Below are 25,831 nucleotides of genomic sequence, written 5' to 3' on the forward strand. Positions count from 1 at the left end.
TAAGCTCTTTGCAGGATATTTTCTTATGGAATGTTCCCTGTGTTCCTTTGGGGCCGTAGTAGCCAGAACAGCCAACTGAGGATACTGCTGAGCATTGTTAATCTAAAGTAGAGGATCGCTCCTTTGGGAAAATGGAGTATATTCATGAAGGAAAATACTATTATCTATTTGCTGTAGACTGTGTTCCTCCCAGTAGGAAAGCAGGTATTGGAACAGTTTGGTATAACACTATCCCTGTGCCCGTTACTGGGGGAAGCTGGTGGGACAGATGGGGTGATGGGCTCCCCAAAGCTGAACTGCAGCCAAACCCTAGGGCAAATTTCTGGTTTAGCTCCTAGACAGAAACCCACCCACCAGTTTTCTTTGGGAAGAACAAGAATTCAAATATTGGTTTGGCCTGAAAATTGTTCTGGCTACCCCGAAGGCAAAGGGGAGGTGATTCTACAAAGCCACAAGAAGCAAGTATTTTAATTCACAAATCATTTCCCTGATTTAAAATGCTAATTTTTATCTAACATTTTCCTCACTCCAAAACCACATTGGGTTTCAGTTACGTTTCCTTTGAAACCAGAAAGCAATCGTGCTGAAAGGCATTAAAAAGAACTAAAAATACACTTTTTTTACTCCCTCGTTGCGCCTTTCTCTGCCTCCTCAAATGTCAGAGGAGCAAAACTGGATGATACCATTTCATGGATTTGGGGGCAGGAGCGAATGGTGCAAGGAGCCATCAGGGAATCAGTATATCTAACACAGAAGGGGTATTTCAGAAGTTCTTAGCTAGAGCTGGTTGTGGCCGTGGTGGAAGAGCTGGCAGGTGCTCCTGTGTTTAACTGAGCTCACTGAACTCGTGGCATTTAGAGCCCTCTTTCTGTGCCTGCTCTGTGCAGTTACATTCCACGCTCCAGGTGGATTAAAACCCCTCAAATGCACAGGGTGACAAAGGGAAACCTGTGGTCAGTGGCGGAGAGAAGGCAGCAGCTGCTCAGGGTTCCCTGGGCAGGGACCTGCCAGGACACCAAGCGATGGTTTCACAGCCCTGTTTGTCGAGAGGGATAACTCGGAGGTGATCCATATCCGAGATGCTGCCATTAGCAAGAAGATAACATCCCTCTGTCCCTGTAGTCTCTGTTTTGAAGGAAAGGGAGAGAAAAAGCAAGTCCCTCTTTGTCTCGGGAGCAGAAGGAATGCCGTTATCCTGCACGGAGGCTGGAGTGTGCAGGGCACTCGAGAGCTCTGTGCTGTTCTGACACCCGATGTTCTCACAGCTTGCACTGCTGCTTCCACGTGTGCAAAGCAGGTAGGAGATATTGCCACACTGTCCTGTCAGCCCATGCTTTGCAAAACTGTGTGTGGCTCCAGACTGCACAGAACAGAGGGGATACGGGCCTGCTCCTGGCAGGGTCCATTCACTGCCCTTTAATGGCTTTTTATTAGTTTGTAGTGAAATGTGAGGAATTGATCACAGCTCAATTACGCTCATAAATACATTGCTGCATTTTAACGTGTGCGTGCAAGTTTGTCTGTTTTTAATTACCTGGCAAATGTGAAATTAGGATACTAAGATCAAAGAATTCAAATTTGTCCCTCAGTGAGAAACGTCGCTGCCTCGCCACACAAAGCCAGGCTGGGAATGAACATAAAGAAGAAGGGAACAGGGCACTTCCCCTCCTGGCAAGGAGGAGGACTGGCAAATGCAAGAGTCCAGACAATCTGAGGAAAAACAGATCCTCCTTGTTTTTCACTCCCACATTTCCTTTCCTCAGCTTGAAATTCACTGTGCTTTTTTCCATCAAGTCCTCACCTTGGCCACTCCATCATACTTTTGAGGTGGGGCAGGTGATCCTGTGGTTCTTCCTAACCTCCTAGGGAGTCTGCTTTGGGTTCAGGCAGCTCTCTGTCCTCTCAGCTGGTTCAGATTTATCCCAGGGTTCTCTTTCTTCTTTTTTTAATCTGTATTGGTAGTACTGGATATCCCAGTTTACTTTTGGCCTTGCCTACTGGGAATGTCAAGTGAGGATAAAATTAAACTGTGGGTAGACAAAACATAAGGAGGTTTCTACAGTGAAATATGATACATATTAAAATCAACTCATTCATTAGCACTCACATTGTGAATTTATTAAAGGCTCTTAGTCAACAGACAGAGTTCCTAGTTCAATGTCTAGTGCTGCAAACAGCTGCTTTCTGCTTACAAAATAAATGGCATCTTCCACTGAAAAAAAAAGAAAAAAAATATATAGGGATTTTTATTTCTTTCCAACAAAGTCTACAAAAAAGTCCTTTGGCACCTTACACATACAGCAGCCACAGCCTGCTCCAAGTCATTGTGTTCACTAAAGGGCCTCCTTGTACAAACACTGTTCAACACATAAAATCCTCCTTCTCACTTCTGCATATTAATTTATGCTGACATCAGAAGAATTTGGATAACATTTCTTAAAATCCCTTTAAATTCTAAGCTCACACTGAGATTCCTGGGCAGTGCTGAGGTCTGTGCCTAGAACTCAGCTGTGATCAAAGTTGCTCACGCAACAACAATATTGAAACAAGGAATGGGAGCTTTCCAATGGAATGGACCCTACATCCAGCCCCTCTGATCAGGCCAAAACACCTTCTGGCCTGGGATCAGTGGACCTTTACAACTACTCAACCATAAAGAGAAACAGGAGGAATTCTTGAAGGAAGTAGCAAAATTAGAAAGACAAAATGTTTCTGCTCTTCAGGTGAACAAAATTAAACCAGGCAGCAAAGCAGAGTAGAGGAGCAGGAAAGGGGATGTAAGGGGAGCGTGATGTGATCCAGGCAGGCAGGTGCATCCAAGGGCTTCAGCTGGGCACCTCGGAACGCTGCGTGCTGGAAGGTGACTCGTCCATTATGCAAACTGGGACCACGTAAATCAGGAGAGAGGCAAGGACCTGTAAACACCTGCTCTGAGCTGGAAGATTTCTGCAGCTTCTTATTGGTTATTACAAAAGATACACAGCTGTTTTTCTAAATATAGAAAAACGGACAGTAGAAATTACTACAAAGCACTCTGGATTACTTGAGTTAAACAAGGGCAAGCAATGCTTCACTTTTCAGTGCAAATGCTATTTACAGCATCGTTCCCTGCACTAATTTTCGCAGTTACACAACATGTTACTGTTCCACAGAGTCGACAGGACTTTGGAAGTGTAAATGAGGGAAGGTCTCAGTCACAGCGACAAATTAAACGACCACAGGCAATTACTGTGAAATCAGAAAAAGTATATTTATACCACACATAAAATTGAGCTTCTTTATGATGATACTCAAAGAAAGTAAGTGCAAATAGATCCTTTAGAAGACAGGGGTAATAATTACTGATTACACTGTGGTTAGGCTGTTTATGTCTAAAGTATCAAGTGCAATTCTACAAGGTCTTAAGCCATGTTTTAATAGCAGCCATTGATTGATCTTGCTCCTGAAAAACATTCTGGTTTCTAAGTTACCAAACATCACATTTTATTCTGTTAACTTCCATTTATTTTTATTTGGGAAAGAAGCATATTTTGCAGCACAGTGGGCATTATATCAATTTCTTTCATAGTGATCCCAGAGTAACCTCTACACTAATGACATCTGAATTAAGAACAACAGAGCAAAAGATTTTTCACTCACAACCTCCCAGCAGACAAATAGATCAATAATCCAGAATTATTTGGCTCTTTCGTAATTCCCCATATAAAATAACTACTTTATGCTTGATGTAAGAGTAAGATGACTAATCCTGGCTGTTGTGGAAAGCAGCTGTTTGCTAAACCCATCTTCAACTCACTGCAAATGAAAATGTCATCTGTAAAGGTCTCTCATTTTTTTTAGGATAATTTATCACAGTGATTAGGCACCTCCTGAAGCAAGACGTTATCGACTCCTGGTTTGGAAGAGTTAATTCACTGTGCTGCAAACTGATGTAAAATGGAGGAATTGCAGGGAAAGAAAGTTTTAGCTTTCATATGAAAAATGAGCAGAATGAAGCTGAGAGAGACATCAAAAGGAGCTTTTTATAGAAAGCACTCTGTAAAGCTGAATCACAGAATCACGGAATCAATGAGGTTGGAAAAGACCTCTGAGATCATTGAGTCCACCCTGTGACCCAACCCCACCTTGTCAACCAGACCGTGGCATGGAGTGACACATCCAGTCTTTCCTTGAACACCTCCAGGGACAGTGACATCTCCCTGGGCAGCCCCTTCCATTGTCTAATCACCCTTTCTGTGAAGAAATTCTTCCTGATGTCCAACCTAAACCTCCCCTGGCCCAGCTTAAGACTGTGTCCTCTTGTCCTGTCACAGGCTGACTGGGACAAGAGGTCAAACCCACCTGGCTACAACCTCCTTTTAGGGAGTTGTAGAGAGCAGTAAGGTCACCCCTGAGCCTCCTTTTCTCCAGGCTAAACACCCCCAACTCCTTCAGCTGCTCCTCACAGGACTTGTGCTCCAGATTCTTCACCAGCTCCATTGCCCTTCTCTGGACTCACTCCAGCCCCTCAATGTCCCCCTGAACTGAGGGGCCCAGAACCAGACACAGGACTGAAGGTGTGGCCTCACCAGTGCCGAGTACAGGCGGACAATCACTGCCCTGGTCCTGCTGGCCACACTGTTTCTGATCCAGGCCAGGATGCCATTGGCCTTCTTGACCACCTGGGCACACTCCTGGCTCATGTTCAGCTCCAGTCTCCCTGTTCACTCCCAGCACCCTGGTCAGCAGGAACACTGACCCACAACTGGGCTGATGTGATACTTGGGCCCTTCTTACAACACCTCCAGCTGAGCTGCCCACCCCTGCAGCACCCAAACCACACCAAATGTTACTCATGAGCCCTGTTATTTCCTTTCCTTCCAGTAAATCTTCAACACACATCTTTATACAAAGGCAGGCTATATCCCAGAGACCCTGAGGTAACAGAGAGAATGCAGTTCTGGTTGGGACAATGCCTAATTAAAAGTGCTGCCACTTCTTCCCGTAGGTAAAGGGATAATCTTGGCCTCCAGACATTTTTTTCCTGGCAGATATGGATTTCCAGAGACTGAAAATCTTGTAGTCGATCTCTCCATATGTACAGTCTTTAAAGAGAACTGAAATAGATGGCAGAACTGAAAAATAAGACTGACACAGTAAATCACAATGATTTATGAGCATTTAGGGATATGGGAAAATTTACTTGTTCCCATTTATTTAAAAATAAATACATTACTTATTTATAGTCTTCATTCTCATGCAGCACAGAGTACTTTGGTGATGTCTCGCCAAACTGAAGTCATTGGATTTTACCAATTATAGGGTCAAATTCTTGTATCCCTTGCATGCCTGTATATGCAGTTTCAGATGGATGCAGTACAGATTTTAGATACTAAAAACCTATTCTATTAGTCATCCTAATACATCCAACCAATACAGAATTAATCACTGATTTTTCCATGTCTTTTCCTATCTAGTTTAAATGTTCAAAGGAATGATTTATGCTGCCATGTAGACATCAGTAACTAAATGTTTGCTAATAATTAGCCTGAATCTTGTATTTTTAAATTTCATCTATTTTCTTTCATTTTACTTAATGAGTTGCACTTTAGTTCCCTACCAGATGCTGTAGGGCTCCCTCAGTTTATCTACTTCAATTGTACTTCAATCCTGAATATTTAAGCCCATTTTAGAACTATACCCAAGCACGTGGCAAATTTGGGAATGGGATAACCAGGAAGCACAATAAACACTGTCAATATTCCCTTTTTTTTCCTGATAATTTTAGTCTCTGAAACTGTAAACACATAATGTCAAACCTTGGGATCCAAACCTTAGGGAGCTTAGTAACTCCACTCACTCCTCAAGAGATTGCTAATTAAGATAATCAGTAACAATTTCATGTTTGGGGTTTTTTTTCACATCTTGCTGTTTAAATCATAACTTTTAATCTCCCTGCCAGTTTTCTGTTCTTTTGTAACTTCCCTAGTTATTTTTCTGCTAACAAGATGAAACTGAAATCAGTATTTCAAATGTGATCACAGAAGTTGGCCAGGAGTACCACAATTTGTTGTTTTCAGCCTGCTTTTGCACTATTCCATTCCTCTCTGGTGTTTGCATGTCAGAATTTATGTTAATTGACAATAATCAGCTTCCTTCCTTTTTTTCCTAAATGACTTATCAGTTTCCTTCTTTTGAAATAATTACAAAACTATGGTTGGGAGTACAAAATTTTGTGCAAAGCTATTTATCAATTAAACAAATGAGTCTGAACTACAAAAGTCCACAGAAAGTCTGCAGGAAGACTGTTGGACATAAAAAAACCAGTAAAAAAACATTTAAACTACCAAAAAAACCCCCCCAAACCTTGGACAGAAATATAATTTGGGATTATGGACGTCTACTGTAACGACAAAACACCACAGAGTGTGTTAATACAAAAGGAAGAAAACAGTAAAGACGTTATTAAAATTCTTGAGATAAAGAATCTTCAGGGACATCAGAATCCTGAGTATGGCCTTCTCCCTGCAAAGTCTGTTTTATGTCACTTAGCTGAGAATGAAAAATGAATTTACTCTGTTTTAATTAAATAATCTACAGGCATTTGGAACCATTATTAATTCATGTTTGGCTGAAAGTAGCAGCAAAATTTTGAAACATATGAGAACAAATTAAGGTTATAAAGTTCAATATTTGCATGATTACTTTGATTTATGGGAATAAAACCAGCATTTTTCCCCCCTTGTCACAACACTAGGAAGCTACTTACCTATTGCATAGTTCATTAATTGTTTTTTCCTTATTTGGTGTCTGATTTTGCAAAAATGGATGTGGCACAAAACATAACAAGACACATGAACAGAAATGCCAGAATATTTAACTAGATGTAGCAGCAAAAGAACAAAAAGAAATCATATTTCATAGAGGATCCTATGAATGTTTATTTGCCGGCTTGACAACAACCAAAAAAATGGATAAAATGTTAAAAGAACCTGCATCATTGACTAATAATAAAAATTCTTGGGGGTTTTAAATTACTTTCATGTCCTGCACTTTGTGATGTACTAATGTTAGGCCTGTTGATGATCCTCAGCCCTGCTTCAAACCCTCTGTGCTGCAATGGTCATTCAAACAGCATCCAGTCACGTAACAACTACTTTTAGTTCATTCTGGTTTTCCCATATCCTGCTCAACCTTTTATTCCTTAAACGTGACCTGCTTTAGCCTTTTCCAGCTGCATTTATACTGGGAAGATGTAAAAATGTGTCTTTGCATCTTCTCCACAAGACTTGTCCTGTTTGGTTTGGCTTTCAGGGAATGAAATACTTTGCAGTGTTGTATTTTGTGTTCTCATCATATCGAGTTGAAATCTCATGGATGCTGATTCACATCTTGGAACCTGCGCTGTGTGAACAGCTGGCATGGTTTGCCCTGGTAATTCCCCTGTCCTCTGACAGCTGATTCCTGATCCCTGAAAGTTCCCTGAAAGTTGGTGGAAAATCCTTCACTGATTTCAGTACAACCAGAATTTGTCTCTGACCAAAACACAATTAATATGGGGAAAACTTAAAGACAAATGCACAGAACACCCCGTCAGTTTTGACATAGCCCTCTGATGCACAGATAGGTCACTAATAAAGTATTTAACCTCTCCATACACCTACTTGGAAAAAACCAACAGAACCACCTGAATTTGGAAAGTTCCCCCTGCTGAACTGTGACGCAGCAGTGCAAGCACGATTTATCATGTTATTAGCAATGTAGAGGAACAGGATTATTTCCCAATAACTGGTGTTTTTACATCGCCTTACATGTCATGTCACAAATGCGCAGTCCCCAAATATTTTTGTTTACAAGCTGCCACATGGAGAAGCCAACTGGCATGTTGTTTAGATACTGATTTCTGACACGTGCTTTGTATACAGAAAACCCTGATTTATGAAATGTGAGATAGAAACTTGTCAGGTTTTTTTTCAACATACACAAAAATAACTGACAGCACATAAATCACGACAACATCCACAATACATTCCGAAAAGCTTGGACTGCTCAGTTTTAAAATCTGCTGCCATTTTGCAAAATAATATTTTTTAGTTGATTTTGGATTAAATTTCTTATAATTTATGCAAAACATTAATATGCTGGGTGCTTTATGGGCAAAAAAAGGCTGATAATCCAAGTCTGATGCAGTAAGATTGTGAGTGAAATATGACAGTGAGGAGACAGAGAGGAAGGCTAAAAGCTCCAGCCCTTCAATCCATAACTCAGAAACCATATGTGCATCTTGTCAACTCGGATGAAGTATTTTAAAACGTATTAAATGTGGGCTAATACAGTGGCTAAAGTTTGTGCAACTTGTCCTCAATTGACCCGGGTGGAGCTATGCTAATTTACAGTAGAAATGGCAGAGAATTTTTTAGAAAGACAAAACTACTGTTATTCTGTACGAAATAACTGTAAACCCTTTAAATAGGGTATTTTCTCAAGTTAAAAATTTCCAAGAATAAGTATAAAAACTTTTTTTTTCTCCTTTGTTTTGTTCTTCTTTTACTCTTTCCTCCTTTTACCCTCACCCTTTTCTTTCCCCCTCTTCTGATTTGCCTCAGAAAAAAAAGAATGCATAAGGACAAATAAGGAGGATAAAGATAAATATGGTAAGAGTTTATAATTTTTTAGTTTAACTGAAGTTAAATGAAAATGATAAAACACAGAAGTTCCCACAATAATGTTGTCTTTCCACTAAAAATGGCAACAGAATAAAAGGTTGATGCAGATGAGGTAAGGTCTAACAATCTAAAGAGGGTGTCTTATACATTTTGTTTTGCAATTTCTAAAAGTGACTTGGAACACAGGAAACTCAGAGCAAAATTCATCAACTTGATCTAATGGCTTTGTCTGTCTGAAAAGAGAAAACATCTCCTGCATCAGGGGGAGCACAGAAAAAAAGCCTCTGGAAGAAGCAGCTTGACAGAGCTCTGAGAGTGGCATTAACCATCAATGAAAGGTAAGTGCCAGTGAGACTTGGGGGAGTAATTAGACAGGGACAGAGTTAAGAAGAATTTGAAAGCTGAGATTGCCCATGTTGCAAATACCTTTCTTTAAGTGCTGAATAATCTTTAAAGTTGCCAGTCTTCCTCCATGACCTGGCCTTGCTTATTCCTGTAAAATCACAGCTTTTGTTGCCATCATTGCCAACAAAAGCAATAAGCAGGGTAACAAATTTACTGTTTGTTAATTACACAGTAAAATGCATGAAAAAGCACATATTTTCTTTAAAAGAAATCACAGCTATAACTTAAATTTTATGTGTAAATCAGGATGGGGCACAAATTATGCCAGATGAAACATGATGCAGCCTCAGATTGACACCATCCAACAGCACAAGTAGACAAGACCTGGGCTTTAGTCCTCTGAGCCCTTTGGGTATGATCATCACCATCATTACACATAATGCTCTGACATTTTCCTACAGAAACGAGATCGATTTGTAATGGATAAATAAATGGACAGAGAAAACTGAAGCAGAATTGGAAGATTTTTTTGGTTTGTTTTTTTTTTTTTTTTTTTTTTTCTGGGCACAGCACCACAGTGCTGACAACTTCCCTGGCGTTTAAAGATTATTCCAAGTAAAGCATTTGGTGTATGATCCCTTGTGCCCCAGGAGCCTGTTCTGTAAAGAGTGTGACCCTGAGCACTCCTCTCCTTTTCTCCAGGCATTACATCCTTCTGCATGGAGTTCCTAACACTTCCTGCACGTCTGTGACCATCCTGCCCTTTGCAGGTACCTGCTCTTCACTGATGGTTTCTGGCAAGAATTTCTTTTCCTGTGTTTTTGTTGCAAGAGAATAACTCACGTTCTGAAGCCAACTACTCTGCCTGCACAAATGCTAAGTAGCTTCTCTAGCATCCAGTAGGATATTTCACTGCAGTAAATGCATTATTTTCCAAATAAATTACTCTGGAAATTAACAGTTCTCTCCCTGAATGATATAACTGTTGCTGACAGATTATCTGACAGCCTAGATGTCAAAATATTTTTTGCAGTGTGTGCTTGCAAAATCTTCCAAATGTTAAAAGTGACTGTCAGGATTTTGAGCTTGGATGAAGTTCACTTAATTTCAGAAAACAAATGGATTTTTATATATTATATTTAGTTGCTTTGTTATTGAAATACAAATTGAAGTAAAGTGAGGGCAAAAACCCACATGAGAAACACAGACATTTTTCTAAACCAAAACACTTTCCATTAAAAAGAGAGGTTACCTATGGATAGGACTGAACAGTGGACTGAAGACAGGTCAAGTGGCAATGAAGAGCCTGTTGTGGGGGATGACACAATTTCTCCCTCTGCTTAGAAAAATGGCAGGACGTGCTTTGCATCAATTTTACAGCGTGACAAGGAAGAATCCTGGAAAAACACACTTGTGGAGCACACACATCTCCCCTATAAAGAGATAGAAATCCAAAGGCTGAGCAGAGAACTGTGCAGTGATTTCCATTACAAGGCTGTGGAGGACGGCCAAGGAAGGACAAAAAGAACAACAGCCATCTGAGAGTGTGTAAATCGGTTCAGCTGAAAAGTTATTTTTACAATATTGTTATTGATGTGAAAAAATAAACAATGGAACCTTCAGGCATCAGTCTGGGATACAGGCTGGCTGGTTACCTCTATTCCCACACGTTTCTCATATGTACAGGAATGGAAGTCTGCCCCAATAACCTGCTGGAGGACTATTCTATCCAGACTTTCTTTAAATGGAAAAAGAGTTGTTGTTGTTTTGTTCAAGGATTGTGCCCCAGACTATAACACACAAAATCATATGAAAACAAAAGGTGGTGCTGACAGAAAGACTTTGAGAAACTTCTCGTACAGTACCTGCCCTGCTTCTCCCTGCATTAACTGTTGCAGGTAATTCCTATTTTTTTCCTCAGGAGTTTGAGACAATGCCATGCCAGCAGTACCCAAGCTTGCTCCTATGGCAAAAGCTGACTCTGTGCTGGGATGACTGCCTTGAAGTTTGTCTGCACACGTGCCACAGATTTGGGATCCAAATTTTGAACCCACGTTGTGTCGCGTGATGAGGACGATCAGGAAAGGCAACGCTCCGAGCGCACTGCTGTTGTGAGAACTATTCATGCAGGTGATTGTTATTCCCTGGCTGGATCACAGGATACAGGGTGGCTGGGAGGGGGCCAAATGAAGTGCTCTGGTAGGTCTCAGCCTCCTCCTGAGGAAAGAGTAATAGATTTTCCTGAAAAGAAGTCATGAGGAAATACGACAGGAAGCCTTTAATGATCTGCTTAAGAGATAAGACAAAACATTGCTGGGTATCTCTTTATGATTAAATATCTTTTGTAATTGTTGGACTCTGTCCTAATTAGCTTTGATACATCAGAGGGCTGCTTTGTGAGCTGTTTGGTTAAGACATGTTGTTCTGTTCTGCTTCCTTTCAGATGTTCTACAGATAACATTATTAGGCTTACCTTTTTGTTCATTCACTACACTATTTCTGTGCTAGTAGGACATCACACATATGCTCTTAATTTGATTCAATCTCTGAATAAACTGTCCAACTTTAAAAAAGAGATTTATCTCATTCTATTTCAGCACTTGTGCATCCTCTGATTCCCTGAAAGTTTTAACTGGTTCATTAAAGCATGTGTGTATCTGAATTCACATCTCCCTTTCTTGTAACACTGTTGAAGTACCCAGTATTTTACTATAAGTTGTCCAGCTAATTCTACTAATACACAAATAAATAAATAAACTATTTAACTAATTCTATTCTACTCTTTTCAGGCTCTGAATCTTCACTAGGAAGTACACAATACGGATTCTATTTTCATCTTGAACCTCTCGGTTCTTTGCAATTAACACCAAGATCCCAAATGCTGCCTCCTGTACATTTCACAGCAAGAAGTTATTTATAGAACCCGATGGTTTAGATTAAGCAAAACTCTGCTGAAACTGGAGGATGCAGTTACACCAAATTCTGAGGACAAAAGTGAGAAGCAGTTGCACTTCTTGGAGGAATTAGAACCTGTCACACATTGTAGCTCACATGGCAAAGCAGATGATGGATGCAAATGGAGTTTCCTGGGACCTGAACACTGACGTGGCCCAAGGTAATGAGCTGTGTATTCTTTAGAGGAGGTGTGTCTTTGAGCAGAAAAAGATGGTATAAAATTGAAAACAGCCAGAAAAGTGATGGAGCGTTTTTCTAGAAAACATTTGGAACTCTGAACAGAAACTCTCCTGATTTCCTCCTGTATTTCAAACCAGCTCAGTTGTTTCTGCACAGGAATATGGCTCTGTGGGCTTGGTGAAGAAATATGTTTGCCTGCGAAGAAACACGCTCAATAAATTTAATTTACTAAAGAAACCTATCTGCAAGACCATGTAACTGTTTACATCAAAAGAAGTAACAATGTGTTAGAAAATAATCAGAAATTTCCACAAAGCAGAACTTCATTTATCTCTGAAATAAAAAGTTAACCAATTTCCACACATTGCAACAAATAAGCCTGTACACTTCCATTTCCTCAATATATGCTTGGTTTCATTAAATTTTACTGAGCTAAATCTTATGTGTTCCTCATCAATATAAATTTGGCCAATCTGCAGAATCTGAAATGCTCTCCCTGATGTAATTTTACTAGTTACACTGAAGTCATTAGCTGGTATTATTCTTCCATTTTAAATACCCACAGGTGTGATTCTAATTTCGAGTACACCAGTTAAGCTTCTAATACAAACAATTACATGTTCATGGGGAAAAACTTTCTGAATATTAATGCACAGCAGGAATCTCACAGCACACGTATTAAGGCTGCAAAGCCAGGAGATCGTTGTTAAAAGTTTAATTTCTAACCTTTAACCTTCATGGTCTTTACTGTTTATTCATCATTACTTTAAACACTTTCCTGAATTGACATCTATGATTCCTATGATTCCATAATGGAAACATTTCAAAGCTGTGCTTGAGAGGGAGTGGTTAGCTCAGGAAGACAATCTTAATACTTCTAAACTTAAGAATTAATATATTCTGAGGATTATTTTCCTATATAACCTACCAATTTTATCATTTCGTAAATGCTGTTTCCTTTTTAGCCTTCCCAGTTGTACAGAACTTGCTCCTTTTAGACCAGTAGGAAAGAAATGTGTACACTTCTGTGTGTACATAAGTAAGCCAGCAAGTATTATCTGGAAAAATGAGTTATTCCTCCTTGTGTGTGGATCAGGGTTTTGATTCCCAGCAACAGCTGCTCCATCAGTGCAGGAACAGCACAAAAAGAGAGATCGTGATAAAGACCAGCAGCAATTTGTCCAACTCTTCCAACTTAAATCTCGCTAATGGGCAACCAAATTAACAATTACTCAGAGGTAGTAAGGAGTTAGTAGCAGGTCATTTCTATGGCTCATGAGCTTTTGTAGGTACCAGGTTTTTGTAATTTTTAACTTGCTTTTTATTACTCTGATAGCAATCCGCAATCAACCTCACAAGATTCAATCGTCTTACTGTATTGGGCAGCAGTGCACCAGCTCCTCAGGCACCGCTAGGAATGGGATGGGCATCCTTAAAAAAGAATCTCAGGATTCCTCACAGCAGCTGTCAGCAATGGTGCAAGATTTACTAACTAGACAAGTTTTAACAGAATTCCATACAATACTCAATAATACAATCACCGTACCACCCGTTTTGGCATTTCATATTAAAATGATGTTGCCCTTAAATATTTTTCAGTGTGCCCTACATTATGGCATGGGAATAATGACCACAAAAGTTGTCAGGAGCTTTCAACTCCCCTCTGGAAGTTCGTGCGGTTTTATTTGTTGTGGGGGTTTTTGTTTGTTTGTGGGTTTTTTTGGTGATGTTTTGTTTTGTTTGGGGTTTTTTTTCTGTTTGTTTTTGGGTTTTTTGTTCATTTTTTTTGGTGGTGGGGAGGGAGGGGAGCTGGTTTCTTTGTTTTTAGCTGAGGTCATCTCAACGACTTTGCCTCAGTTTCCAGCACGGCGTTGTAACAGTTAAATCAGTGTTGCTGAGGGATGGCAGAGGGTTGGTAACAGTGGCTGGGAAGGGATTGTCAGAGGCAGGGTTTGCTTTCCCCAAATTCATGTCATGTGACCCCATTCTGAGGCACCGTCATTTTGGTTACCCAGCTGTGTAATTTTTGACAAAGTGCTGACACAGTCATTTGTTTGGGTAAGACTGGGGAGAAAACCCAAATCCCACGTGATCGTTTCTGCTTTTTGCCAGACACGTTGTCATTTTAACAGAACATTCATGTTCTACACAACCAGAGGAAAACTATGACAGCCATGGAAGGAAGAGCTGGAGTAAGGGACTGATCAAGAACTGGCTACAGAAAAGGCCTCTCCAGCCAGTGGCCAAACCCACCTCGTGCCTTGGCTCTCTTCTCTCCTCACCACCTTGTTCACAGAATCACAGGATGGGTCAGCCTGGAATGGACCACAGTGGGTCATCTGGTCCCACCTCCCTGCTCAAGTGGGGCCATCCCAGAGCACGCGGCACAGGATTGTGTCCAGATGGCTCCAGAATATCCCCAGTGAGAGACATCTCAGAGCCTCTCTGGGCAATCTGTTCAGTGCTCGGTCACTGCACAGGGAAGTTCTTCCTCATGTTCAGGTGGAACTTCTGGGCATCAGTTTCTTCCCATTGCCTCTTGTTCTACTGCTGACACACCAGCTCCTGACGGATTCTCCCTTTCTTTTATGCTGCCAACCCACCCAGTCATGGTAGGGTTTAAAACCAAACCCCTCCACCTGGGAGACAGAAACTGTAATCCTCCTGCTTCTGTGTCCCATGCTTTCTTTGCAGACCACTGACAGATAGCACTTGCATTGCAAAATTAATAACCCTAAATAGATTTGAAAAAATTCAGTTGGTTCATAAGAGAGGCTTAACAGTGGCTGTGAAAGAGTTGTTCTTAACTAAGGATACACATTGCATTTAGTTATGTTTTCAGAGAGACCTTGCAGGATGTCTCCAGATGTAACAGAAACCAGGAACAACCCTGAATTTGCAAGAAAACCTGTGTCTTGTCTGATTTCCTGAATAAAGTTCCAATAAACATTCAAACTTTGCAAGATTATCTGAACTGATCCATTAAAAATGGGACTTTATCTGTACTGAGCAGAAAGTCTCTTCAGAAGGTATTCCAGAACCTGCAGGTGTGGCTTCTTAGCATGGTGGGATTATTCATTAGAAATATGCCTGCACTGAAGGGACATGTAATGAAAACAAAACAAACCAATTAATAAAAAAAAGAACCAATTACATGATTGACAATAGTATTTAAATTTTAAAATAACACATTTGTCCTCCATTTTGTACAGTAAACAACTGTAACCTGAGCAGGACCAGTGTAAATTTCTTAAAATTATGCCCCAGTCATTTTTGTGTAACTACCCTTGGGAAGAAGAAATGTATTCAAGTTCTTTCAAAACTTTTGGTGTTTTGAAAATAGAGCCAATTGCATCGTTACTTGTGTGGTCTCTAGACCTCCAGTCACTTGGATTCCTATGTGTAAGCCTGTGAATTCAACAGGGGATGTGGATTTTTTTTGACTGAGAGGAAGGAATATTAGAGGGACTTTCTTCTCATTGATACTAAGAAGCCACTGGACAAGCATTTTGTCATATAAAGATTTAAATCCACAACTTAGTGAAATTTTATGTACTGGCAGAAGAAGCACCAATTAAGCGAATCAAGGCTTTGGAAAACATTGCCCATTCTTAGTGAAGCTTCCCGTTGCTGCTCCTTCTCCCAAGAGCATTTTGTCCCACTGAGACCAATGGCAATTTCCTTCCTCTCACTGGGCTTTCAGTTTGGGATTATATATCCATGGAGAGAAACACTGCGTTTTAACTTTCCTCACAAGAGTAAACCACCACAGGGCTTGTTACAGCCAAAAAACCAAACCAAAACACTCCTAGAGAAGAGCTCACAAACTGATTTCAGTAGTACTGAGTCTATTTATATAAATACACAACTACAAACATTCAAACATGAACTGAACTACACCTTGAGAAATTTTAAGATGGGAAATTCTCTCAACCATTCCTAAGGATTTCCTGTTTCACAGGTTCCCAAGTGAAGCACAGCTGATGGGTGGAGGAAGCCAGGGGAAAATACATACTTATAGGCAGGGATAGCTTTTGGTTTTATGTCAAGCTGACGGTGGAAACCGCTTGTCTTCCTCACACCATCCTGGTGTGCTCCACTCTGTGATCCAACTCTTACTGACAGTGGAGCACAAACCACTAGAGAAGTTCTAAACATAACCTACCTCTTGATAATAGCCATTTTATATTACAAATGTGAAAATTTCAGTTTGGCGTGTTATCTTCCAGTTACATACGATGAACACATTTACATGCTTTGGGTACAAGCCTGTCCTGTATTCATTGTGTCCTAAGCATCAAATTAACAGGGTGCCACCTGTTCATTTTGGGAACACTCAAAAATGTAAGAATGTAAGGGTGCACATGTCTTTTTGCATGTCCTACAGAAACAGTCCTCGGACTCAAGCATCACGTTTTATTCTATTTGAAATGCCCCCTGACTCACCCATAGCTCTGAGGGAACCCTGAGCTGTGTTAAGAGGACGATGGAGAACTGTCTTTGTTCTTCTTGAGCCACTGCCTTAACTATGACAAACCCAAACCCCAACTCTGTCCCAAAGCCACTTGTGCTATTTGCACCTTTAAAGTCTCATCTCCGCACAACTACAAGATTTAACACCTACCCTTACTCGTGCAAAGTACCCGATTTTCAAAGTGGCTGCCCAGGCAGATGTTGTACAAAATGGACAGGAGGGAGAGACTACAACCAAAAGACATTTTCAGCTTGGTTACTGAAGGTTTTATCCTTTCAGACACCCACAAGAACATTAACAAAAAGCAACATACACAATGGATGAGGCTTTTAAAATAAATAATTCTCAGATACTTTCTTGAAAAGATTTTTCTATGACACTGCTAAATTAAATCCAGTAAGAGCACGTGACACCCTCTGCTCCATGAGAAAAACAAAAATATCAGATAATAATGTATTTTGGATAATATTGCATTCTGTCCCAGGATTTACAGAAGTTAACAAGATATCCACTCACCTAGTTCACTCAGCATCACAAATGGCTCTTTTCAAATGCTTACACAGAAATCCTTTGCTCAGAGCTGGTTTACAAATCCAATTTACTTGTTTTTACCTACAAGCCAGAAAACCAGTTGGCTACAAAAGTATCAGCCCAGCAACTTACCTTAAGTCAGCACATACAAGACCACTAAAGAAACACAAAGCTGGGGCTTTTTTTCCCCTCCCTGACAGCATTGGCCAAGTTCTATAGTTACAATTGTCAATCTGAAGGGAAGTTAATATAAACACAGCATTTTATCTTCAGCTTCTCAACAGACACATTAAATTCCTGCATAGTGACGAATGCAAGAAATCCCACTTTCTCTGCAGTTCTGGAAGAGCAGAGATCCTTGTTTGTGATCCTCTTCTCTCAAACAGGCGAGTTCTTCGGAAGGTGGCAAGTGACAAGTTGACACATTTGGTTCCTAGAGGGAGGGCAGACACTTACCTACTTACCTTCCAAGACTATTCCTACAAATGAAAGCAGTCCACATCTGGAATACACATGAATGGACACCATCAGAGCTGCCAGGGGCAGGAGGTACAGGCAGGACTGTAAATAAAATTAAAAATCTACCAACAGAAGTAGCGTAAAGGAACCACTTCCTGGACAAGTATAATTTTTTTGTATTATTTATTTCTCCAGCTCTGCAGAGACTGTCAGTGTTACAGATCCACAGAGCACAAAAAACATGATACAGTGGTAGTTTTTCTAAAAGTCTCTTCTTCTGTTGGTCACACTTCAGCAAACAGGTCAGTGGGCTCATGCTGACATGCAGAGAACGTCTCTCACACAGCAAATCTACAGAAGATCCAAACCCCCTGATTTCTGAATTTCATGAGCGGCTCAAAATACAATCAGAGTCATGCATACGAATTCATGGTTTCCCATGTTGCTGCACAGTGATGGACATTGGCGTTTACCTGGGAACTGTGGGCACTTCTTATGACCACGAACCACCACTGAAATTCCAGATGAATTTCAGCATTAAGCCTTTCAGAGACAATCCAGGTTTTAAAAGTCATGTTTACCAAGGGGAATAGAGTGCAACACACAAAAATGACTGCAAGATTTAAGCAAGACAGAGCAATACTAATTAAGGTCTATAACTAAAGCACTTAGTAATAACTAGTTTTTTAATGCTTTATGAAAGAAAAATATCCTTTTTTTCTTTATAGTAACACATTTCCTATATCAGCTCACTTTTACTCCCCTTACTACCCAAAGTTAGTAAGGTATTTCTGAGATTGAAGAGCAATTTTTTCATCAATGTAAGGATAAACAGTATCAGAATGACTTTTTTTCCCAATATTTTCTATTTTCAGTAACTCTTCTACAAACGCACTGATTTTCCTTACTGCCAGCAAGAACATTTGTCTTTTTGTGCATTTTGGGGAAAAAAAAATAAATCAAACCAAAACAAACCCCTTGAGTTTTACATCAGTTTCCTCCACTTTCTTGACCACGATACACTGTCAAAATATAACACAGATCACACACACACTCATCAGAACTTTAATGAGGGAAGTACAAAGAAAATGTAATTTGCAGATCATTTTATTGGGAACTCCTGGACAACACAGGAGCTACTGCTAAAATACAAAAATGAAGTACTGGGGGCTTTTTTGTTCCCAATTTCAAGAACAAAACAGTTTAACAATTCAAGATTTTCTGCTTTTACCTTGGAGTAAATGAAGAAAAGAACAGTAAGGAAAACAGATGCAGAAACAAACCATGTGTTAATAAAAGTGGGAGGTTAAATGAAGGGGATGGTTTCTCCCTGACTGATCTCGTCAGGTTGTATTACTTTAAGCTGCTTTCCTTTATATGCCCATACTCACATATTTTGGGCAACTTGACTAAAATTTGGCAAGATGGCAAAAATGCAGGCATTAGATTTATCTTTTGTAAGACACAAAATGGTACCCTGTGAGTTCTCTTGGTTTGCCTGCTTTTTCTTTGCTGTTTTTCAGTTGTGTCCCACACATCCAAGGTTGTTGTCCTGTCACATTGCTCCTGAGCTACTGCAAAAGGATTTGCCTTAGAGTCTGAGGTCCTCTGAGCCATTCTGAGCATGATGTTGACTGCACACCTCAAAATCCTTTCTGAACAGCAGCGTCAGCAGAGATCACAGGTGCCTCCTGAGCTGCTTCAGACTCTTGTGTGAAGGGGATGACTGCTGCCCTCACCTCCTCAGCAGCTCATGGCTTGTAGCTGCCAAGAACTTCAAAAAGCAGGAATGAAAGCCCAGTTGGAACTGATATGCCCAACTTCAAGCCCCTTAGTTTTTCTAAGGGCTGAAATGATGAATCTTGCTGTAGGTGACTAGCTAGTAAGTCTTGGACTATAGAATGCCATAAGATTGCAATTGTATCCAGTAGGGACTCATCTACTTCAAATTTGCTACCTGACTTTGAAGTGACACCAAATATGTTAATAAATAATCAATAGTTTCTCTAAATCCTTATTCTTGGAAACAAGCATCTGAGAATGGACCAGATGGGGAGGTCAGACAGTAAGAGAATCGCAGTCATCCTCTCAAGGCAGAAAACCTTCACGAAGCAAATTTGGCTTTTCAGTACACTTGGTATGACCACAGAAATGTTGCACTGAACCTCTGCCCTTTTGTAAAGCAAAAGCTACAGAGACACACAAAATAAAGCCAATTTGTCCAGGAAAAAATGTGGTTTTGAGAAAGCAGGTTGGTGGTACCTGCCTTGTTGACAATGGCAAACTACACATTTGATTTTTGGAGTTGATGGCAGTGAAATGTAATACTAATGTAAGAGCACAAAGAAAAAGCAGACCTGAAAGCAGGTCATCCTTTCCCTGTTCCGTGCTACACAAAGTTCTTTTCCTGGGATTGTGTCCCTATATATGTGCTCAGGCTCGTCCTATTTGTCAGTGAACCCAAATGCTTGAGATATTACAACTACCTTGGACATCATTAAGATGAGAGCTTGAATCCCACTGTTGGAGCAGAGTCTTCCTTCCAAATCAGCTTCTTCTGGCAGTGACTTCAGGAGCTGTTTTCAGCTCAGCAAGGCATCAGGTGATGTGTATTTATTTACAAGGAGAAATCAAACACAAAACTTCTGCTGTTTCTAACATTACTTTCAAAAAGCGGCACATTAACTTGGCATCTCAATTTCAAGCTGCAGAGATTCCCAGAGTGCCAAACCCCTTCCTGGAACACTGAGGTCTCTCTGGCATGAACCAGCAGTGCTCAGTCTCTTAACAGATTGGGCAGGTCTTTCAGCACGGCAATGTACAGGAGTACACAAAGAAACTGCATGGAAAATTAATGGGAGAGGAAACACACAGGAAAGGGGGATCCAAAGAGTGGTGTTCAGTCACAGACTGATCAGTCCACAGCTTCCACACAGAAGGTAACAAAGTGGTTCTGGAGACTAACAGGTAACTTCCACATTTAAACTAAGCTAAAACCTAATGAGTCAGCTAATACTTCATAGAATCATAGAATGGTTTGGGTTGGAAGGGACCTTAAAGATCATCCAGTTCCAACCCCATATGCCATAGACAGGGATACCTTCCACTACACCAGGTTGCTCAGAGCTCCATCCAACCTGGCCTTGAACACTTCCAGGGATGGGGAATCCACAGCTTCTTTAGGCAATTTGTGCCAGTGCCTCACCACCCTCACAGTAAAGAATTTCTTTCTATTATCTAATCTAAACCTACTTTCAGTTTGAAGCCATTCCCCCTTGTCCTGTCACTCCAGGCTCTAGTAAATATTCTCTCTCCATCTTTTCTATAAAGGCTCCCTTCAGATACTGGAAGGCCACAATTAGGTCACTCTTTTCCAAGCTGAACAATCCCAATTCTCTCAGCCTTTCCTCATAGGAGAGGTGCTCCATCCCTACAGTTATTCAGTGGCTCTTAGTTGATACAGAACAACAGGGCAGTTTCCTTCCTTCTCCTGAATTTAAAGACACATTCCCTCTGAATTCAGCTTCCAGGGCATATCTCAGCACTGGAGGCATCACATTTGTCTGAAACAGTCTCTCTGCTTTCATACAAGTAATCATGTATCATTGTCAGCCCCAAAATTGTCACCTGCCTGTTTGTAAGCACCCTCAGTGTGCATGCTCAAGCTTTTCTTGTTATTATTAAAGACTCTGAGCCTTGAAGAGCTGAAGCAATATCCAGGCCTTTGTAGCACCTCTCAACTCATCCAAGCAGTAGATCAAATAAAGAAAAAATGGCATCTGGAAATTCAATTCCAGGAGGATGTGGGAGGTTAAGAGTAGTATTGACAGTACTAGAGAAGTCACTCAGGTGTTGTGACTTCAGGTGCATGTGAGTTTCTCATTATATTTCCAACTGAACTAAGATTCTTTTTTGCTTCTACAGTCCCTTGATTTGCTCTGTAGTTTAGCAGATGCCTTCCTTCTACCCAGAAATGGTTCTGTCTTCTCTAATTTCTGGTGATTTATACTTGGGACACTGCAAAGTGGAAACTCAACACCTCAGAAACAATCTGTGTTGAAATACCTTATTTTTGGCATGTTCCCAGCCAGTGAAGTCCTTGGTGCCAAGCTCGGTACCTGAGGAAACACTGCTGAGAAAACACAGGACAGAGAATCCATGGACAATACAGAAGAAGGCAGATGTTTGATCACAGCTGTTTTCACTATTAGTAGACTGTGGCCCATTTCCAGAACCAAAAATAACTTGGGTTTTATCTGCACTCCAAACTCTTATACAAATACTCCGACAAACTGGCTGCTTGTTTATGAAGACATGCAACCTCAGCAAACTCAGGTGCTCTTCTGTTCTCCCTGCACTTCCAAGAGAAAGCAGAGCTATACGACAATAGTTTGGTTTTAAGGGGAGCCAGGACATCCTAATTTGAGTCTTTGTTTGCATTATTCAAGACTTTGTCTTGCCCAGATCTCCACTCCCGTCAGTGTCCCTGCACCATCGGGACCAGAAAAAAATGTGAGGATCCACCTGGAAAACATCACTGGTGCATAAGTGTTACCTTAGCACCTACAGAGGCAGAAGTGTGCTTCAACATAATGAGCACATGATCTGAGGGTAGCAATTAAAGGAGACTCAGCGAGCAACAGTACTGTGACTGAACATCCCTTGCATAGTTTGGCCATTGACCTTGCTCACATAATTCCCAAAGGCACTCGATGGCTTCACCTTTGCTTTAGAGCACCTAGCAATCATAGAAGAGGAAATTCCAATGGGAAAAGCCTGCCCAGACACGGGGCTTCAGCCTGACACTGGAGAAGCAACGCAGACTTGTTACGGAACAACGTTCTGATCCATTTCCAGCACAAGGGGGATGAGCTGTGCCTCCACAGTAGACTCACCTTCTCGTACGTACCACAGGAGAGCCGCAATAAAACAATTTACAAACACCTCACTTAAAAAAACAACACCATAAAGCCTCCTGGCTGCGTGGCACTGTAAGGAGAAAACTGATTCCTCGGCTTCCCAGGTGAGCTGGGAAGGGTCGAGGACCCAAGGAACCCGAGGATGGTGGTGATGCACTGGCACAGGTTGCCCAGAGAAGCTGTGGATGCCACATCCCTGGAATTGTTCAGGACCAGGTTGAACAGACCTCCGAGCACTCTGGTCTGGTGGAAAGGGACCCATGGCAGGGGGTTGGAACTGGATGATCTTTAAGATGCCTTCCAACCCAGGCCATTCCATGATGCCCAGACAACGCTCCAGCCACAGGGCGGCCTGGGGGTCAGCTGTATGAAGAAGGAGAAGAAAGCAGCAAAGCCAAGCCCCTTCCCCTCCGGCGCGCCAAGAAATCCAGACATTTACTCACGCGCGAGGCGTCCCCAGAAGCCCGAATTCCCAGGCTTTCCTCTTCCCTTCCCTCCCTCGCGCCTTTCCCGCCGCTCCAAGCCCGGGCCGGGCCCTTCCCCGCCCTCACGCCCCGGGGCCGCCGAGGCATCGCGAGACCCCTCGCGCCGCGAGTCTCGCGCGAGGCGCGCGCGGCGCCACGTGACGGCCGCGGGCGGAGGCGCGCGCACGCGTCGGGTGCCGCTCCACCTGTCACGGGCTCGGGAGGGGCGGGACGGGCCGAACCAAGAGGGGAGGGAGGGGGGGGGGAAGAAGGAAGCCCCCCCGCCCCGGCGTTAACGGGCTGCCCGACTGCCGTCGCCTCGGAGCCACCCCGGCCAGCACCGTCCGCGCTCCCCGAAGCCATTATTTGCTGCTTGTGCCAAGTGCGCCGCGCCCAAGGCAGGGCGGGGCAGAGCGCGAGGCGCGGTTGGCCCCCGCCCCGCCGGTGGGGCATGGCCCCTTCCTTAAGCGGCGTCCACTCCCCCAGCCCGGAGCCCCCGTTACGCAACTCCACCCGAGTCCCTCCTCCTCCCACCTCACCGCCCGCCACTCCCGACACCTCCCCCCAAGCCCCCGCCGCCCGCTTTTAAAGGCGCACCCCAACCTGCTCGCGTCCGCTAATCGCAAAGCTCGTGTGACCGACGGCGCGTCCGACCTATCATAGACCGTGGATCCGCGAAACTCCGCCCCCTCCCTCAGCCGCCGGCCAATGGGGTGAGGCCGGCGGGGGGGCGGGCGGCGCGCGCCAACCGCCCCGGAGAGCGCAGCGGCGGCGGAGCGCTGTGACTGACGTAAGTCAACAAAGGTCACGTGGAGCGCGGCGGCGGCGCGGATTGGCCCGGGGGAGCGGCGCGCGCGGGGGGGGGGCGGGGAGGGGCCGAGGGGGGGCTCGCGGCGGCGGCGCGCGCGGGGTCCGCGGGGTGACACAATTGCAACAACTTTGGGCAGCGGCGCCGCCGAAGTTTGTTCGGGCGGCAAAACACGCCCCGGGCCGCGGGGCGGGCGGGCAGGGTGGTCCCCTCTCTCCCGTGCTCCTCGACACCCCAAGTTCCCCCCCTGCCCGCCGCCGAGGGGCTGAGCGGCGATGTAAACACCGCTCCGCCGCCATCCGCAGCCGCCGCCTCCTCCTCCTCCTCCCCCGACTCTCCAGCGCTGGGGCTCCCTCCCCCCTCCCCTCCCTCCCTCCCTCCCTCCCTCCTCCTCCGAGCAGCGGGGCTTCCCCCCGCCTCCCTCCCTCCCTCTCCCCTCCCCTCCCTCCCTCCCTCCCTCCCCCTCCCTGCCGGCTGTTGTTGTTGTAATAAAAGTTGTGGTGTGTGTGTGTGTCGGGCACCCCGCCCCGCCCGGCGCTGGGGGGTGTTGGGGGCGCGCAGGGAGGGGGGGGTGCGATCCGCGAGTTAATTACGCTGCGTTTCCATGAAATCGTGCGGAGTGTCGCTCGCCGCCGCCGCCTCTGCTGCTCCTTTCGGGGATGAGGAAAAGAAAATGGCGGCGGGGAAAGCGAGCGGCCAGAGCGAGGAGGACTTCGCCAGCTTGACAGCCCAGGAGAGAGAAGCCCTCTCCGGCCTCGACAGGTACCCGCTCCCCACTCCGCCCCGGCCGCCTCCGTGTCCCGGCTCGGCCCGCGCCCCCTCCCCGTGTGTCCCCCCCGCTCCCCTGCCCGCGGCTCCCCGTGTTGCCGCTCCCGGGCCCCGCGCTCTGCCCTCGCCCGCCCGCCGCGCCGACTCTCCGCTAACGCCGGTGCCTCTCTCTCTCTCTCTCTCTCCCCTCCCTCCCGCCCCGCTCCCCTCCTCGCAGCCGGCTCTTCGGATTTCTGAGGCTTCATGAAGATGGCGCCAGAACGAAGGCCTTGCTGTTAAAGGTAAGCGCGAGGGTGGATGTGGAGCGGGGATGGCGCGGGGAGGGGGGGGTGGCGGTGGTGGAGGGGGGGGGAAAGCGGGGGATGGGGGAGCGCGGCGGCCCCGCCGCCCCTTCCCCCGGGACCCCCGGGCCCGCACGGTGAGTGTGTGCGGGGGGTGTGCGGGGGGCACCGACACCTCCCGCGGGGTCCCCCGCGCGTCGCTGCCGCCTTTGCCCCCTTTCCCCACCCCCACCCCCCCCAGCCCGAGCGGGACGAGGGGGGAGCGCGGCCATGCGGGTGTTCCCCGTCCAGCCCCGGGACGGAGAAAGTGGCGGAGCCCCGAGGCCCGGAGCGGACGGGCCGGGGGAGGGGGGCGCGGGGGCGGAGGGGGGGGAGGTGGAGGACGAGGAGGAGGAGGCGGTGGCAGCGGGGGGAGAGGAGGGAGGCAGGGCGCGCTCGGCGCTGCTGACGTTGCCGCTGCCCGGACCCTCCCTCGTGATTTTCGCCCCGGGAGCGGGGCCGGGGCCGGAGCCCGCAGGGCAGCGCGGGGTCCGGGCCGGGGCGGGCGCGGCGCTGAGCGGCCCCCGGAGCCCGTCGGAGTGACTTGTTTACTCGCCGGGCCCCGCTGCCTTCGCCCGGCCCCGGCCCAGCCCCGCGTGCCGCCCGGCGGCCCGGCCTGACAGCGAGCGGGGCGTCCCGCCCGTCCCGGTGTGTCCTGCGAGAGGTGTTTGCCTCCGCGGAAAGTTGTTGGCCCTGTCATTTAGTTAAGTAATGGCTGCTCCTGTCGGCCCCAAGATGGCCGGACAGGGAGGAGAAAGGGAAGGGGGGGGAGGTAAACACGAAACAAACACCGGGGGAGCGAGTGTGGGGGGAGCGCGGAGCCCCCGGGGAGGGCCGAGGGAAACTCTCCTGCGCATCCCAAGTTCTTTCTGGGCGCTTTTCCTGCTGCTCCGCGACGCCGGTGCCCTCCTTATCAACCTGTAGCACGTTCTGCTGCCCATCCGTGAGCTGCTGACAAAGGCT

The 25,831-nt window shown here is 44.7% G+C and overlaps 1 protein-coding gene and 2 long non-coding RNA genes across 19 annotated transcripts in view; 2 read left to right on the forward strand and 1 right to left on the reverse strand.

Moving 5' to 3' along the window:
- Positions 1 to 235: 235 nt before the first annotated feature.
- Positions 236 to 23,475, reverse strand: LOC135410322 (uncharacterized). Of its 2 annotated transcripts, XR_010428624.1 has the most exons (3): positions 17,595 to 23,469; positions 2,108 to 11,207; positions 236 to 1,997 (listed from the first exon to the last, which is right to left on the reverse strand). It is a non-coding gene; the product is annotated as an uncharacterized LOC135410322 (long non-coding RNA). The 2 variants fall into 2 exon arrangements; XR_010428625.1 differs by lacking the exon at positions 236 to 1,997 and having other exon boundaries at positions 6,896 to 11,207; positions 17,595 to 23,475.
- On the forward strand, positions 11,025 to 13,908 carry LOC135410323 (uncharacterized). The gene is made up of 3 exons (XR_010428626.1): positions 11,025 to 11,120; positions 11,780 to 12,105; positions 13,462 to 13,908. It is a non-coding gene; the product is annotated as an uncharacterized LOC135410323 (long non-coding RNA).
- Positions 23,476 to 23,885: 410 nt separating the features above from the next.
- Positions 23,886 to 25,831, forward strand: part of KDM6A (lysine demethylase 6A) — a 154,344-nt gene continuing 152,398 nt past the window's right edge. For 8 of the 16 annotated variants that reach the window (XM_064646926.1, XM_064646927.1, XM_064646924.1 and 5 more), the window contains exons 1-2: positions 23,886 to 24,542; positions 24,766 to 24,829. In XM_064646926.1, the coding sequence (XP_064502996.1) occupies positions 24,385 to 24,542; positions 24,766 to 24,829 (222 nt within the window). In that variant the 5' untranslated portion in view covers positions 23,886 to 24,384. The remainder of the gene's footprint in view (positions 24,543 to 24,765; positions 24,830 to 25,831) is intronic. The other 8 variants (XM_064646928.1, XM_064646939.1, XM_064646932.1 and 5 more) reach the window with 2 other exon arrangements.

This window comes from Pseudopipra pipra, chromosome 2 (assembly GCF_036250125.1).
Source record: "Pseudopipra pipra isolate bDixPip1 chromosome 2, bDixPip1.hap1, whole genome shotgun sequence".
Classification (NCBI taxonomy): Eukaryota; Metazoa; Chordata; class Aves; order Passeriformes; family Pipridae; genus Pseudopipra; species Pseudopipra pipra.